General features: G+C 42.4%; 1 protein-coding gene across 1 annotated transcript in view; it reads left to right on the forward strand.

The window, feature by feature from the left end:
• mmp24 (matrix metallopeptidase 24) overlaps positions 1-14330 on the forward strand; it is a gene marked incomplete at both ends in the record, with an annotated part of 493526 nt that overhangs the window by 369487 nt on the left and 109709 nt on the right. Inside the window, 2 exon segments of the mRNA XM_084317135.1 lie at positions 6425-6586; positions 9890-10107. Of these exon segments, the coding sequence (XP_084173261.1) occupies positions 6425-6586; positions 9890-10107 (380 nt within the window).

A 14330-nucleotide genomic window follows, 5' to 3' on the forward strand; every position in this document is an offset into this window, starting at 1 on the left:
CCCCGGATGGCTGACCTACCTCCCTGTCGCCTCCGACTCGGCGACAAGCCCTTTCACTCCACAGGCATGGACTGTTTTGGCCCGTTGTATATAAAGAAAGGAAGAGGAACCGAGAAGCGGTGGGGTATTGTATTCAAATGCATGACCACCAGAGCGATACATATCGAACTCCTTCCAACCATGAGCACAGACTCATTCCTTATGGCCTTCCGAAGATTCACATCGCGGAAAGGAAAACCGTCTACATTGTTGTCTGATCACGGGACAAACTTCAAAGGCGGAGAAAGAGAGCTGAGAGAGAGCTTCCAAGCTACGGGCCCAGAACTTAAGACCCACCTCGCTCCATCCCAGATTGACTTCCAGTTTAATCCCCCGAACGCACCCCACTTCGGTGGAACCTGGGAACGAGAAGTACGTTCTATAAAGACAGCCCTGTACGCCGTGCTTGGGGCCCAGACTGTGGCGGAAGAAGTCCTAATGACAGTCCTCACGGAGATCGAGGGAGTATTGAACTCCAAGCCCCTCGGTTACGTCTCAAGTGATGTAGCAGATGTCGACCCAGTCACCCCCAACACACTCTTGATGGGGCGGCTGGACCCCGCGCTACCCCAGACAATGTACAGGCCTGAAGAAGCGAACGGCCGAAGAATGTGGAGGTACAGTCAAGTACTGGCTGACAAGTTTTGGAATAGCTTCCTACTCCACTATCTACCGTCTCTACAGACCCGCCAGAAGTGGGTAAAAGAGAGAGACAATTTGACAGAAGGAACAGTCGTCATGATTATCGACCAGTCACTACCCAGAGCTATGTGGCCGGCTGGCCGCGTAAGCAAAGTGATCACCGGTGCCGATGGCAAGGTCCGAGCAGCTGAAGTGCTCGTCCAAGGGCGGACTTACACACGACCCGTGGCGAGGCTAATAGAACTGCCAAGACTCCCAGACACTATCGATGACGACCATGACCCCACGACTTTGTGAGTTGACTGACCCTTACAGCGGACCTTGAGTGGTAGACAGCGTGGTTAATCTGTCTCTACTTAGCTAATTAGGTGGGACTAATTAGGGGCGGCTGTTGTGAAGGATCAGATTAAACCGAATATATATATTTATTTATGGATATATATTTAATAGTATTTGTATATCGTTTGATATCCCTTGTATATTCTTTGTACATATACACTGAATATCCCTTTAGTCTACTACAGCCCATAATAGTTCATTCTCTCATTGGACAAGAACCTGGCGCCAGCAGACAGGCCCCTTGAGTCAAGTTCAATAGTGCCGACGAACATGTCCCAACTAGCCCCGGTTCCGCGTAGGAATACGGCTACCGAAATACGAATGGTACTATTTGTTCACCGTGCATATAAATATGGCGCAAGTAAAGTAGAACTTTCTTTTAGTCCATTAGTCCTTTACCCTCCAACCTAGTAACAGACGTGAAGCCTCACCACGGCACGGTGGTGTAGTGGTTAACACTGTCGCCTCACAGCAAGAAGGTCCAGGGTTCGAATCCCGCTTGGGGACCAGGTTTCCATGATGCCAGTTACCCAGGTGGGGTATCTCCCAGGCCTTTCTGTGTGGAGTTTGCATGTTCTCCCCGTGCTCGCAAGGGTTTCCCCCCCCGATAAGATAAACCCAATGGAAAAACATGCACAACAACAAGATCGCTAACGCTGTGGCGTCCTTGACGAAGACGGACAGGAGCACTTGGATTGGTCCCCTGGCGCGGCTCACGTGGCGCCTGTCTGCTCCCGGCTGCCCTTGGGGGGGAAGGACGACGGGATGGGTTAATCGCAGATACGCATTGTATGCATGGTTCGCATGTGTGCCAAATGGTGACCTCGGAGCAGGTCCTAAATTATTATATTATTATTTATACCCACGACCCACGTGTGGTGCAGTATGGCCTATTTGGCCCCAGAATAGGCATTGAGACCTCGTGTAAATTTATAGCTGAATTGTCATAGTTTGGCACTGTACCGTCGAGTGGGACGTATTTCTATTAAGTTAATAATAGTCTATTATGTATGGTGCATCGTTCGGTTAGAGTTCTAAAGTGAGCAGCACCCCCATCGTTTCCTCGCGTTATCTAGAGTCTTAACCAGGCTGGGCAGACCACGCGTGGTGCTTTCATCCGAGGAGTTCTGGGCGAGGACGAGTGGACCTGCACATTGGATTACCTACCCGGACGACCGCTGAGCCTATACGGCATGGAATATCTATTTGCTTTGGGTGCTTTGATTTGTGGAGCGGATAACAGCCAACGCCGGTGAGTGTTGGAATTACCCCCGAGAGGAGCCCAGGTGAGACGGCGCTCAACCCAGACCGAGGCCGCCTCGCTTCTCCTTCGTTGTGGACCTACAGCCTACAGCTACCGTCTACAAGAGGGCCCAAGTGTATTCATCTGTGGATCAAGATCCTGCGGGCACTGTGTTCTGTACCTGAATTCTCCCCAGGAATCGTTGGCCAGATGGGATGCAGCTGACGGCTCTCCAAACCCCCCCCCCCCCTACTGACTTACAACCAGCAGGACCCCTTTAGTATCCCGCTATAATCCTTAAGTACCATCGCTATAGTTCCCTAAAGAACCAGGTTGTATACTTGCTTCCTGCGTAACCAGAGATTGGACATTCAGTGTTGATTTGCCTACGAATACTCATTTGCCTTACAAGTGCATTCAAATCATAAATGTAATTAAGTGAATGTTGTATATACCTTTTGCTATATTAAACCTTCGACTGTTATATTTGTGTGGACCTGATTTCATATGTGGGAAAGTGTTCATCATACTTAGATATCGTGTACTGTATGGCCAGAAGTTAAAGTACATCAAGCGGTAGTGGTTTAATGATACCATACTTATCAATACAGTCAGGGAATTGTACCCCTCAGTTACAGCCTGTAAACAAATACATTTCAGAACCTTCAAAATGATATTTCCCAGTCTAAATGACAGATAATTCATACATATTATGAAAGCCAAGGTGTTGATTTATTAGAATCTGTTAAAAGCCCAAAACGGACACAAATCCGTCATTTGAGATAAAAAGGCATTCCTATGTAGATTTGCCATTGCGACTTCCGACTGATTCTGTGAGAGCACGTCACATATATGTTTACGCTGGCTAAATAGACCCATATTTGCTTTATGATGAATTCATTAATTATCCATCTACAGATTAAACTCTTCAAGAATGTATGTGTAACTCCCATATTTATATGGTCAAATAAATCAAGGATTGGGCCTTTAATGACAAATTTAATTAATCAAATTCCAGGTGATTAAATACAGATAGAACCTCACTTATCCAAACCTCAGAGTTCCAAACTGACTGGTTCAATGAACTATAGCTGGATATGTGTATGTTTTTCACCCTCCTTGTATATGTTTTTCATCCTTCTTGTGTATGTTTTTCATCCTTCTTGTGTATGTTTGTATATGTTTTTCATCCTTCTTGTGTATGTTTTCCACCCTCCTTGTGTATGTTTTTCACCCTCCTTGTGTATGTTTTTCATCCTTCTTGTGTATGATTTCCACCCCTCTTGTGTATGTTTTTCATCCTTCTTGTGTATGTTTTTTCCACCCTCCTTATGTATGTTTTTCATCCTTATTGTAACTGAGGGGTACAATTCCCTGACTGTATTGATAAGTATGGTATCATTAAACCACTACCGCTTGATGTACTTTAACTTCTGGCCATACAGTACACGATATCTAAGTATGATGAACACTTTCCCACATATGAAATCAGGTCCACACAAATATAACAGTCGAAGGTTTAATATAGCAAAAGGTATATACAACATTCACTTAATTACATTTATGATTTGAATGCACTTGTAAGGCAAATGAGTATTCGTAGGCAAATCAACACTGAATGTCCAATCTCTGGTTACGCAGGAAGCAAGTATACAACCTGGTTCTTTAGGGAACTATAGCGATGGTACTTAAGGATTATAGCGGGATACTAAAGGGGTCCTGCTGGTTGTAAGTCAGTAGGGGGGGGGGGGGTTTGGAGAGCCGTCAGCTGCATCCCATCTGGCCAACGATTCCTGGGGAGAATTCAGGTACAGAACACAGTGCCCGCAGGATCTTGATCCACAGATGAATACACTTGGGCCCTCTTGTAGACGGTAGCTGTAGGCTGTAGGTCCACAACGAAGGAGAAGCGAGGCGGCCTCGGTCTGGGTTGAGCGCCGTCTCACCTGGGCTCCTCTCGGGGGTAATTCCAACACTCACCGGCGTTGGCTGTTATCCGCTCCACAAATCAAAGCACCCAAAGCAAATAGATATTCCATGCCGTATAGGCTCAGCAGTCGTCCGGGTAGGTAATCCAATGTGCAGGTCCACTCGTCCTCGCCCAGAACTCCTCGCATGAAAGCACCACGCGTGGTCTGCCCAGCCTGGTTAAGACTCTAGATAACGCGAGGAAACGATGGGGGTGCTGCTCACTTTAGAACTCGATACCGCACGATGCACCATACATAATAGACTATTATTAACTTAATAGAAATACGTCCCACTCGACGGTACAGTGCCAAACTATGACAATTCAGCTATGAATTTACACGAGGTCTCAATGCCTATTCTGGGGCCAAATAGGCCATACTGCACCACACGTGGGTCGTGGGTGAGGCTTCACGTCTGTTACTAGGTTGGAGGGTAAAGGACTAATGGACTAAAAGAAAGTTCTACTTTACTTGCGCCATATTTATATGCACGGTGAACAAATAGTACCATTCGTATTTCGGTAGCCGTATTCCTACGCGGAACCGGGGCTAGTTGGGACATGTTCGTCGGCACTATTGAACTTGACTCAAGGGGCTTGTCTGCTGGCGCCAGGTTCTTGTCCAATGAGAGAATGAACTATTATGGGCTGTAGTAGACTAAAGGGATATTCAGTGTATATGTACAAAGAATATACAAGGGATATCAAACGATATACAAATACTATTAAATATATATCCATAAATAAATATATATATTCAGTTTAATCTGATCCTTCACAACACTTATTGTGTATGTGTTTCAACCTTCTTGTGTATGTTTTTTCCACCCTCCTTATGTATGTTTTTCATCCTTATTGTGTATGTGTTTCAACCTTCTTGTGTATGTTTTTCACCCTCCTTGTGTATGTTTTTCCCACCCCTCTTGTGTATGTGTTTCATCCTTCTTGTGTATGTTTTATACCCTTCTTGTGTATGTTTTTCACCCTTATTGTGTATGTTTTTCACCCTTCTTGTGTATGTTTTTCACCCTTCTTGTGTATTTCCCCCAAGGGCACCACTTCACCTGTCGGTTGCATTTTATATATCACACATAAACACATCCTCTGACAAACATTGCCTTCGGAAACAACTTTGCAATTTACTGTACTGAATGAAAAAAGATTTCACACGTAATTCAATTATCCTAAAATTTTCGGTCTAATGAACCCATTCCCGGGGGTTTGGATAAATGAGCTTCTACTGTAAGAAGTTAAATGACAAACAGAGTTTGGCAAAACTAGAACAATTCTCTGCTTCACTAGATGTTACAGGTCCCGTATGCAGCCTCATTACATCAGCTATATTGCCTCCTTTCATCAGGCTTAAGTCATTTGGGGACATGCTGGTAGCCGGAAATGGGGTGCAATGAAGCGAATTAAATCAAACAACAAGTTGATATATTTGTACTTAATTGATGGAAGTCATGCATTCATAATGCAGCATAAATCTCTAGGGTGGCAGTCAGACTGGTACACTGTTTCATATCCTTCCAGAGCTTAAACAGCGTACCTGCCAGGCCTTGTGAGCCGTGCCATGCATAATGCTCATATTTAAAAAGTTTGAACGTGGATCACATTCAATGTGTAATGCACTGCCTTTTTTATTGTGATCCAACTATGAAATTGCCAGGTTTCCTGCTTGCAAGCTACAGTAGCACCTCAGAATGGTGTTCTTTGCTTTTTCAACACATACAGTTTCATTGCTGCCTTCTTGGAGGACCAGGGCCTCTTTTATTCTTTCACCTCGTTCTTTGACTAGTGTTTTCTTTTTCCAAATAATCTGAAGGTTGAAAAGCTGCCTAGGATCAGCTCTATAAATTATGAAATCAGGTGTGTAATCAGGTCTATAAATTATGTACCGGTAATCAGGTCTGTAAATTATGAAATCAGGTGTGTAATCAGGTCTATAAATTATGTAATCAGGTCTGTAAATGATGTAATCAGGTCTGTAAATTATGTAATCAGGTATGTAATCAGGTCTATAAATGATGTAATCAGGTATGTAATGTAAACTATTTATTTTGTATTCTCCTTTGGTTCATTACAATTGACTCAAGCCTAGTATGTATTTTTAGGCGGATTTTCAGAAAATAGGGCTAGGGCTCAAGAGGTTAATGATAAAACTCACCTTCCGTATCTCTCTCTCTGTGCAGGTAATGATCTGTTCCTGGTGGCTGTCCATGAGTTGGGTCATGCTTTGGGTCTGGAACATTCCAATGACCCCAGTGCCATCATGGCTCCCTTCTACCAGTACATGGAGACACACAACTTCAAACTGCCTCTGGATGACCTGCAGGGCATTCAGAAGATCTACGGTAAAAATCTATGAAAAGTTTTGTTTGTTCTCAAATTAGATGTTCATTAGTAGTAAGTACTGTAAGTAAAACTTGATTTGTATAGCCATTTTAAACACAGCATTACAAAGTGCTTAAAAAAACAAACACACTAAGCAATCAAGGAGCAGTCAAATCAAATAAAACTCATAAATTGAACATGAAAAAACAATACTGGACAACAGCAATTATGGAAAAGAAAATGTATATATATCAAATAGAGAGTTCAGAATTAACAACAATTAAAACATGTAAAATGGCTCTGCATCACAGTGATAGATTTCGGTCATAATCAGCCAGTATCACCTCGTCACCTGTGTTCGTGAAGTTTCTGCGTTGTGTTTATCTCTTACTCCGAAGTCGACCTTCTCATACTGGCTGTACAACTGTTTCATCCCCGTTAATGCAATCCGTAATCAGAAGAATTCGACACTGGCAAACGTGGTACCTTTCTTGGAAAAACGTTGTTTATTCCATAAACAAAGCCTCATACCAGATGTAACCAATTCTGTAATGTCCTTGAACAGTCTTAATTCATTCTTCTCCACCATCTCTTATGCTATTAGTCCAATCAGGGTTAGAAATGAACGGGGGCTTGGGGCATAATGCCCTTGAAAATGGACAAAATGCCCTCGAAAATCAGTTAAGGGGGGCACATAATGCCCCAGACAGTTTACTAATTATATATATATATTTATCCGGTAATGGAGCGTCTGTGTATCGTACGGTTCAGATGACGCGCAAATAAAAAAAATCATTTGGCGGAGCCGGGAGAGGTGACCAGGTGCTAGTCAGTTTGTGTACAAATGGCAAGCACAATCTAAATCAATCTTCATTACGACTTTAAAAACATAGCCATTAACATTACATAGGCCTACACACATCTTGCCATAGCGTTAGCAGTTTGTACAATACAACGCACGTTTTAACTATGGTAGCACTAGCCCCAGCTAATACAGTCAATGAAATGTTATCGTAGCCACTAGCTAGCAGAGGAGGGAATGAGAGTCTGAGAGGCGGGGTGTTTAAAGACAATGATAGGCGTTTATTCAACATCCAAGAAGGCTAACATACAACTGTGTTTTACTAACTCCAACCGGGACTATTGCCGCTTTCGTGCTGCTTGTTGATGTTATGATCTCCTCCTAACGTTACCGGAGCTGAAGGTGCCACACGCTAAAATGTCCGTGGGGACCCGGCGCCAACCCATAGATTGTTCCAACTCAACGAATTACGTAATCCACCACAGTTGCACTCAATATTTAAATAATGTTAGTCTAAATAAATGTAGAGATACATAATAATTTCAAGCAGAAAACGAATCTTTCCATTAAAGGATAACTCCACTTTTTTTTTAAATTAGCTTATTTAACATCTTCCCTGGAGTTAGACAAGAAGATGCATACCTTTTTTGTCTCTGTGCGTGCATTTTAGCTTTGGGAATAGACGCTCCGTTAGCATAGCTTAGCTTCATCACTGGAAGTGGGGGAGGACAGTAGCCTTACAGTGCCTTACAGTGTATTGCAAGGTCTGACATTGACCAAACTTGATATGCATGACCTTGGTGGGCTCTAGGTCAACTCCTGAAAAGGGGGTCAATGTCAGACTTTGCAATCAAAAGTTAGGGGGCTAATAACCCTTGCCATAATTTCAGTGCGCCCCTAACTTTTGATTGCAAGGTCTGACATTGACCCCCTTTTCAGGAGTTGACCTAGAGCCCACCAAGGTCATGCATATCAAGTTTGGTCAATGTCAGACCTTGCAATACACTGTAAGGCACTGTAAGGCTACTGTCCTCCCCCACTTCCAGTGATGAAGCTAAGCTATGCTAACGGAGCGTCTATTCCCAAAGCTAAAATGCACGCACAGAGACAAAAAAGGTATGCATCTTCTTGTCTAACTCCAGGGAAGATGTTAAATAAGTTAATTTAAAAAAAAAGTGGAGTTATCCTTTAAGAACTGACAATCAGGGAATTTAAACATGGTTGACATTGTTTTTTTGTGTTTATATTATAGAAAGGAAAGTCTAGTGCTGGCTGAGCATATTGTTTGTTTGCACTAAGTTAATACTTTGACAAATGTAGCCTATATTTTTCAGTCAGTTCGGTCTTTGTGTGCCAAACATTATTTAAGGCTGTAAACACTGTAACACTGTAAACCTTTTTATATATATATAAATATATATATATATATATATATATATATATATATATATATATATATATATATATATATATATATATATATATATATATATATATATATATATATATATATATATATAAATGAGAAGCATGTTTAGATTTGAGTGTTATTTTTTTTTAATAAAAATTAACATATATCGAACCGAACCGAAAACTGTGATACGAACCGAACCGTCCATTTTGTGAACCGTCCCACACCTACCGTTTATCATAAAAATTCAGTGCCCCCGAAATACAAAAAAAGCCCCCGAAAATCTATTAATCTATTTTTTTTTTTTTTCGAATCCTGAGTCCAACGGTTCTGGGCCTCGTCGTAGCCAACAACCATTCACTGTTAGCCGAAGCTAGCGATGATGTGGCACTCCATTCCTGCCCCCCCCCCCGCGAGGGGAGGAAGGATCCTTTCAAAGTCTCTGATCAATGCGTCTGCTCGCCTGTGCGTCGTGTCTCAATCTGGCTAGTCTCCGGAAGACCCCACAGCTTACCGTCTTCAAGTCTCGCGATCTCGACCTCTCTCTCGTGACTGTTACTATGGCAACGGCACTTTTTACCCAAATCACTATAGCAACGGCGATGTTGATATTACTAAACGATGTGGCCACACCACCATGTGAGAGCCCAGTGCCGCTGCATACAATGACCTTTGCTCGCTTGAGAGCTCAGCTGATAACAGGCCCTCGTCTGCAGCCTCACTGGAGCCAGACATAGTGACTGATATACTGTCCTCTTACAACTAATATCTACAAGTAGATGCCGTCATCTGCAGATATTTACATTATAATGCAGATATTTACATTATATACACATTGAAAAACAAGGATTCCTTCAACAGTGAAGAGGAAGAATGAGGTTGTGCATCAAAGTGATGGTGGAAATGGTGTGCAGCTCATGAAAGCATTGACCATATTCACACAGTGGCCATTTTGCTCTTATGTGATGCTTAGGTTGGGTTCCTTTACACCCTTGCGAAAATTTTATTTGACAGGTGTATATTTAGATCAGATGATGGATTACCTTTTAGTTTAAACACACATTACAAACTAAATATAATCAAATGTATCTCCCACCTTTTATCCCCCAGGCATGCCTACTGCCATTTTGGAGCCCACGCGACCGCTACCCACCTTACCCTCCCGACGGACACTCTCCACCTCTGAACGCAAACACGACCGCCAGTCCCGCCCTCCACGCCCGCCCTCAGGGGACCGTCCGGCTCTGCCTGGTAACGGCAAACCCAACATCTGCGATGGAAACTTCAACACTGTGGCCTTCTTCAGACGTGAGATGTTTGTCTTCAAGGTGAGAGGGACAGATCATGACAGTCTGACAGTGTTAGATTCTCAGTATACTTCTGTTAACCATGCATACGAGTAGACAAGTGGCTGTGTTGTGAACAGCATTGTTCACATACTTGCCTGTGTATATTGCGTGTACCTGGAGGATTGAAAAGTCTATCCACTAGGGGGCAGATCAGGACCGAATCCTCCCTGACCGACACATATAATTATATAGAAGAAGAATATCTTTCTTGTGAACTATCCAGATTTGCAATGTAAACATAAAACACTCAAAGCGGTTATGTTGAGATCACAGCAGAAAAAGTGAGTTTTAGTGTTTAGTTTGTCACATCCACACTGCCAACACTGTTGACGCGCTTCATTGCATCTTTCGGAAGCGTAGTGTTCATTTTCTTTTTTTTATCCACTTTTTCTCCTCTTTTTCTATTTTTCTCCCATCCCAATTCCATTGTGCCAATTCTTCCCTCCCCTGTCTTGAACGTTGCTCGCATATGCCCCCCACTGGCCGGTTGTAGGAAGGATAGAAGCATTGCATCACGTGTCCCCTCCGGTACACGAGGAGGCAGCCTGTCACATCTTTTCACCTGCCAGCGCGGACTCTCATTGGTGAGGTGTAACGTGTGGGAGGCTCACACTACCCCTGCCATTTCCTGTCTCTGCTGTGCAGGCGTCCCCAACCGACCTGTAGGAGTCGCTGTCCACAACATCCAGATTACCACCTATCGACTTCCACCCTCTAACTCTGCCAATTGAGTTAGTATGATGGCTGGCCCAAGCCGGAGGCAATGCCGACAGCCGGAGTCGAAGCCGGTGTCTCTTGCGTTGGTGACGAGCACAATGTCCGCTGCGCCACCCAGCCGCCGTAGTGTTCATTTATGAGGATGTGCACAAAGTACGCTCCAAAGAAACACAGGATACGCGGCTCCGCCCTCTTGTGCACAAACGCGTATTTAAAAGCAAGTATACCGAGACTCTTAGGGCGGAATCCTCAAAGGCTTTGTGCAGCTTTTTCCGAAGCAGAGCCGGTGCATCTCGCTCTCAAATGAGTGAAATTAGGTTGCTCATGCGTAGGGATGGGTACCGAATTCGGTACTTTTGAGGTACCGAACCGAAACACGTCGGTAACTACCGAGTATCGAATCAAGTGAGAATATTTTTTATTAATTTTTTTTTTTACTTTTTTTTTTTTTTACTTTTTTTCTTTTGTTTGTTTGTTTTGTTTGTTTGTTTGTTTATTTACACATATAAAAACAGTTACATATATAATACAATATAGTCCACAAGGGATGTGTAGGAGAATTGCCTAAAAACCCTCAAGGGGCTTGCATGTGGCATTCACCAGGAAGCAAAATTACATTATATCAAGATAAATATATTTAATATATATTTAATATATTTAAATGAGGTAACATGGGCGGAACATCTCCCCTTTCTATGTAAATGAGCCTATAAACAGGTGATCATGGCAGCCGTAAATGGGCAGACAGGCATGACCGTGAAAGATATTATCGAATATCTCGCAGGACAATATCAAATCAAGCGCATGCAGCGATCCCATGCAATCGTACTGATTATTTAAATATCGTTATATAACGTTGTGGGCCTTGGCGTTATGCTCGTATATAAACAGAATCTAACTTGTTCGAGAAATATAAAGCCGCGTGCCAATAGCCTTCGCAACACGTGATTTATAAATAAGGCTATAGCTGACATTTCAAATGCTTGGTTCTGAGATTATCAATACAGTAAACAGGGCTTTACAACTTAATAAAGAGATTGAATATATATTAAATGGGATAGAAACTAAATTAAATATATACAATGAAAGAATATAGTGCTCTAATTATATTGGTATACATTTAATTTAGTTTCTATCCCATTTAATATATATTCAATCTCTTTATTAAGTTGTAAAGCCCTGGGCCCTCATTTATCAACGTTGCGTACGCACAGTTTAGTTAGTACGTGCATTAGTTTCAACACTGGCGTGTTCAACTTCTGTATGACCCGTAATTCATTATAGTTCATTGTAAAATAGCGACAATAGTGTAATTATAGCGGGCTCGCGCACGAACAAGAGGTTGGCCTGCTTGTTTGGCACGGGGGGGGGGGGGGGGGGGGGCAGACACAGAACACCCACCTCCAAACGTGATTAAATATTGTTTCAAATAAAAAGCGAAATACTATTATTTTGTGTCATGTTTCCAAATAAGATTGGTCACAACGAAATGCTTTCTACTTCAATTTGTTGGTTAGAATAGATTACCTCCGTTGAAACTTCACTGAGACTAATTTCTGAGCTCCCGCACAGACGTGATAATAATAATAATAATAATAATAATAATAATAATAATAATAATAATAATAATAATAATAATAATAATAATAATAATAATAATAATAATAATAATAATAATAATAATAATAATAGCTTAATTTTATATAGCGCCTTTCAAGAGACCCAAGGTCGCTTTACATAGATAGGGGGGGGGGAATAACAAAGTAACAAACATAGTGGACAACAGACACAACATATAAATATGATGATGGAATTCATTCAAGTCCTCTCCACCCTCGAGTCTTTGCCACCGGCACGGTCTATCGTGATATTGGAGATGGATCGAGCAATAGACTGTTACTGTAGCTGTCAAAGCTCCATCACAAATGCAGTTATGTGAATAGAAAGGGATTCCACTCAGTCAATGTTGCGATGCGCATTTGCCTGATACATGTCGTTGCTGCATGCCGGGAGGAAAGGCATGCTGCATGTTTTCAATTCATTAAATAAAACGGATACTTTTTGCAAGGGTTTACTGACTGTCATACAAATAATCAACCAACTACATACTGTCACTTTTCAGTGCACGTTCTTATTTACATTGTGACAACAGCCTTGTGAGCTCCCGCAGACCCGCACACAGACATGATGGAATTCACGTTCAAGTTTGTATTGATCACATATAGGCAGGCTACACATGGCGTATAGGCTACATCATACATGGCAGTGAGATTCATTGTTCTTGTATATGCTCTCGTATTATTGTTTATATAGGCTACCCAATACCGACATCAAAATAGATTGTATGCCTCTACAAATCATATGCAGGTAGAAAATGTACGGAAAATCCATCACGATTTGGAATAAAATTGAGGAGAACTTTAATCCCTGGGTATTAATCGAACGAAACGGAAAAAGGTAGTCATATTCCAGCACGGTCTTTATTAGTTAATATGGTCTTTAAGTTAATAGATATCATATCCGACATCACCGTACGTGTACATGTCTGTCAGCCTGTCACGTATTTCTCCCATAACACGCTTCGCTCGGCTTAGTCCATTTTTCCACATTTCATGGGGGTGTTCCATTACCGTATATGGTTAATTACGGGCGGTGCTATATGCAAATACTTAAAATCGTGCACGAGCGGGGCGGCTACGTGGCGTAGTGGGCAAGGCGCTCGCCAGTGTCGCCACGAAATGCTGGAGACGCTGGGCTCGTCAGTTCGAGCCCAGCGCTCCACATTTGCTTTCAGTTTAGCTGGTCGTCCGTACTAATACACATTGGCCGTATTAGGGGGTGGGAAACTGATGGGTGGGGATCGGGCGTTGTGGACAGCGACTCCTACAGGTCAGTTGGTGCGCCTGCGCAGTAGAATCAGGAAGTGTCTGGGGCAGCGTGAGCCTCCCACGCGTTACTCCTCGCCACTGAGAGATCGAGCTGCGCAGGTGAAAAGATGCGACTGCTATTACCTCAAGTACCGGAGGGGACTTATGCTATGTATGACTTAGTCCACATTGCAGCCGGCTTGTGGGAGGCAAGAAACAGCGTCCGTGACAGGGGAGGGTTGAATTGGATGATACGAAATTGGGATGGGAGAAAATATAGAAAAATGGGAGAAAAAGTGGATAAAAAAAAAAATCATGCACGAGCGTGGAGCGTAGAACTTAATAGGATTTTTTCAACACGGAGTGTGCGTACGACCCATGTACGCACGTGTGATAAATCCCGATTTTTCTGTGCGTACACACATTCTAAATTCTGTGCTTAAGAACGGAAATAGAACACTTTCTAAGAATTGTTGATAAATGAGGAACCTGGTCTATATCTGATTTCATAATTAGATTATAGTGAAGGAGAGAAGTTCTTATTAATTCATTATTAATTCATTTTTTATTTAATAATAATAATAATAATAATAATAATAATAATAATAATAATAATAA

This window comes from Notolepis coatsorum (assembly GCF_963971535.1).
Source record: "Notolepis coatsorum genome assembly, chromosome: 6".
NCBI classification, from domain to species: Eukaryota; Metazoa; Chordata; class Actinopteri; order Aulopiformes; family Paralepididae; genus Notolepis; species Notolepis coatsorum.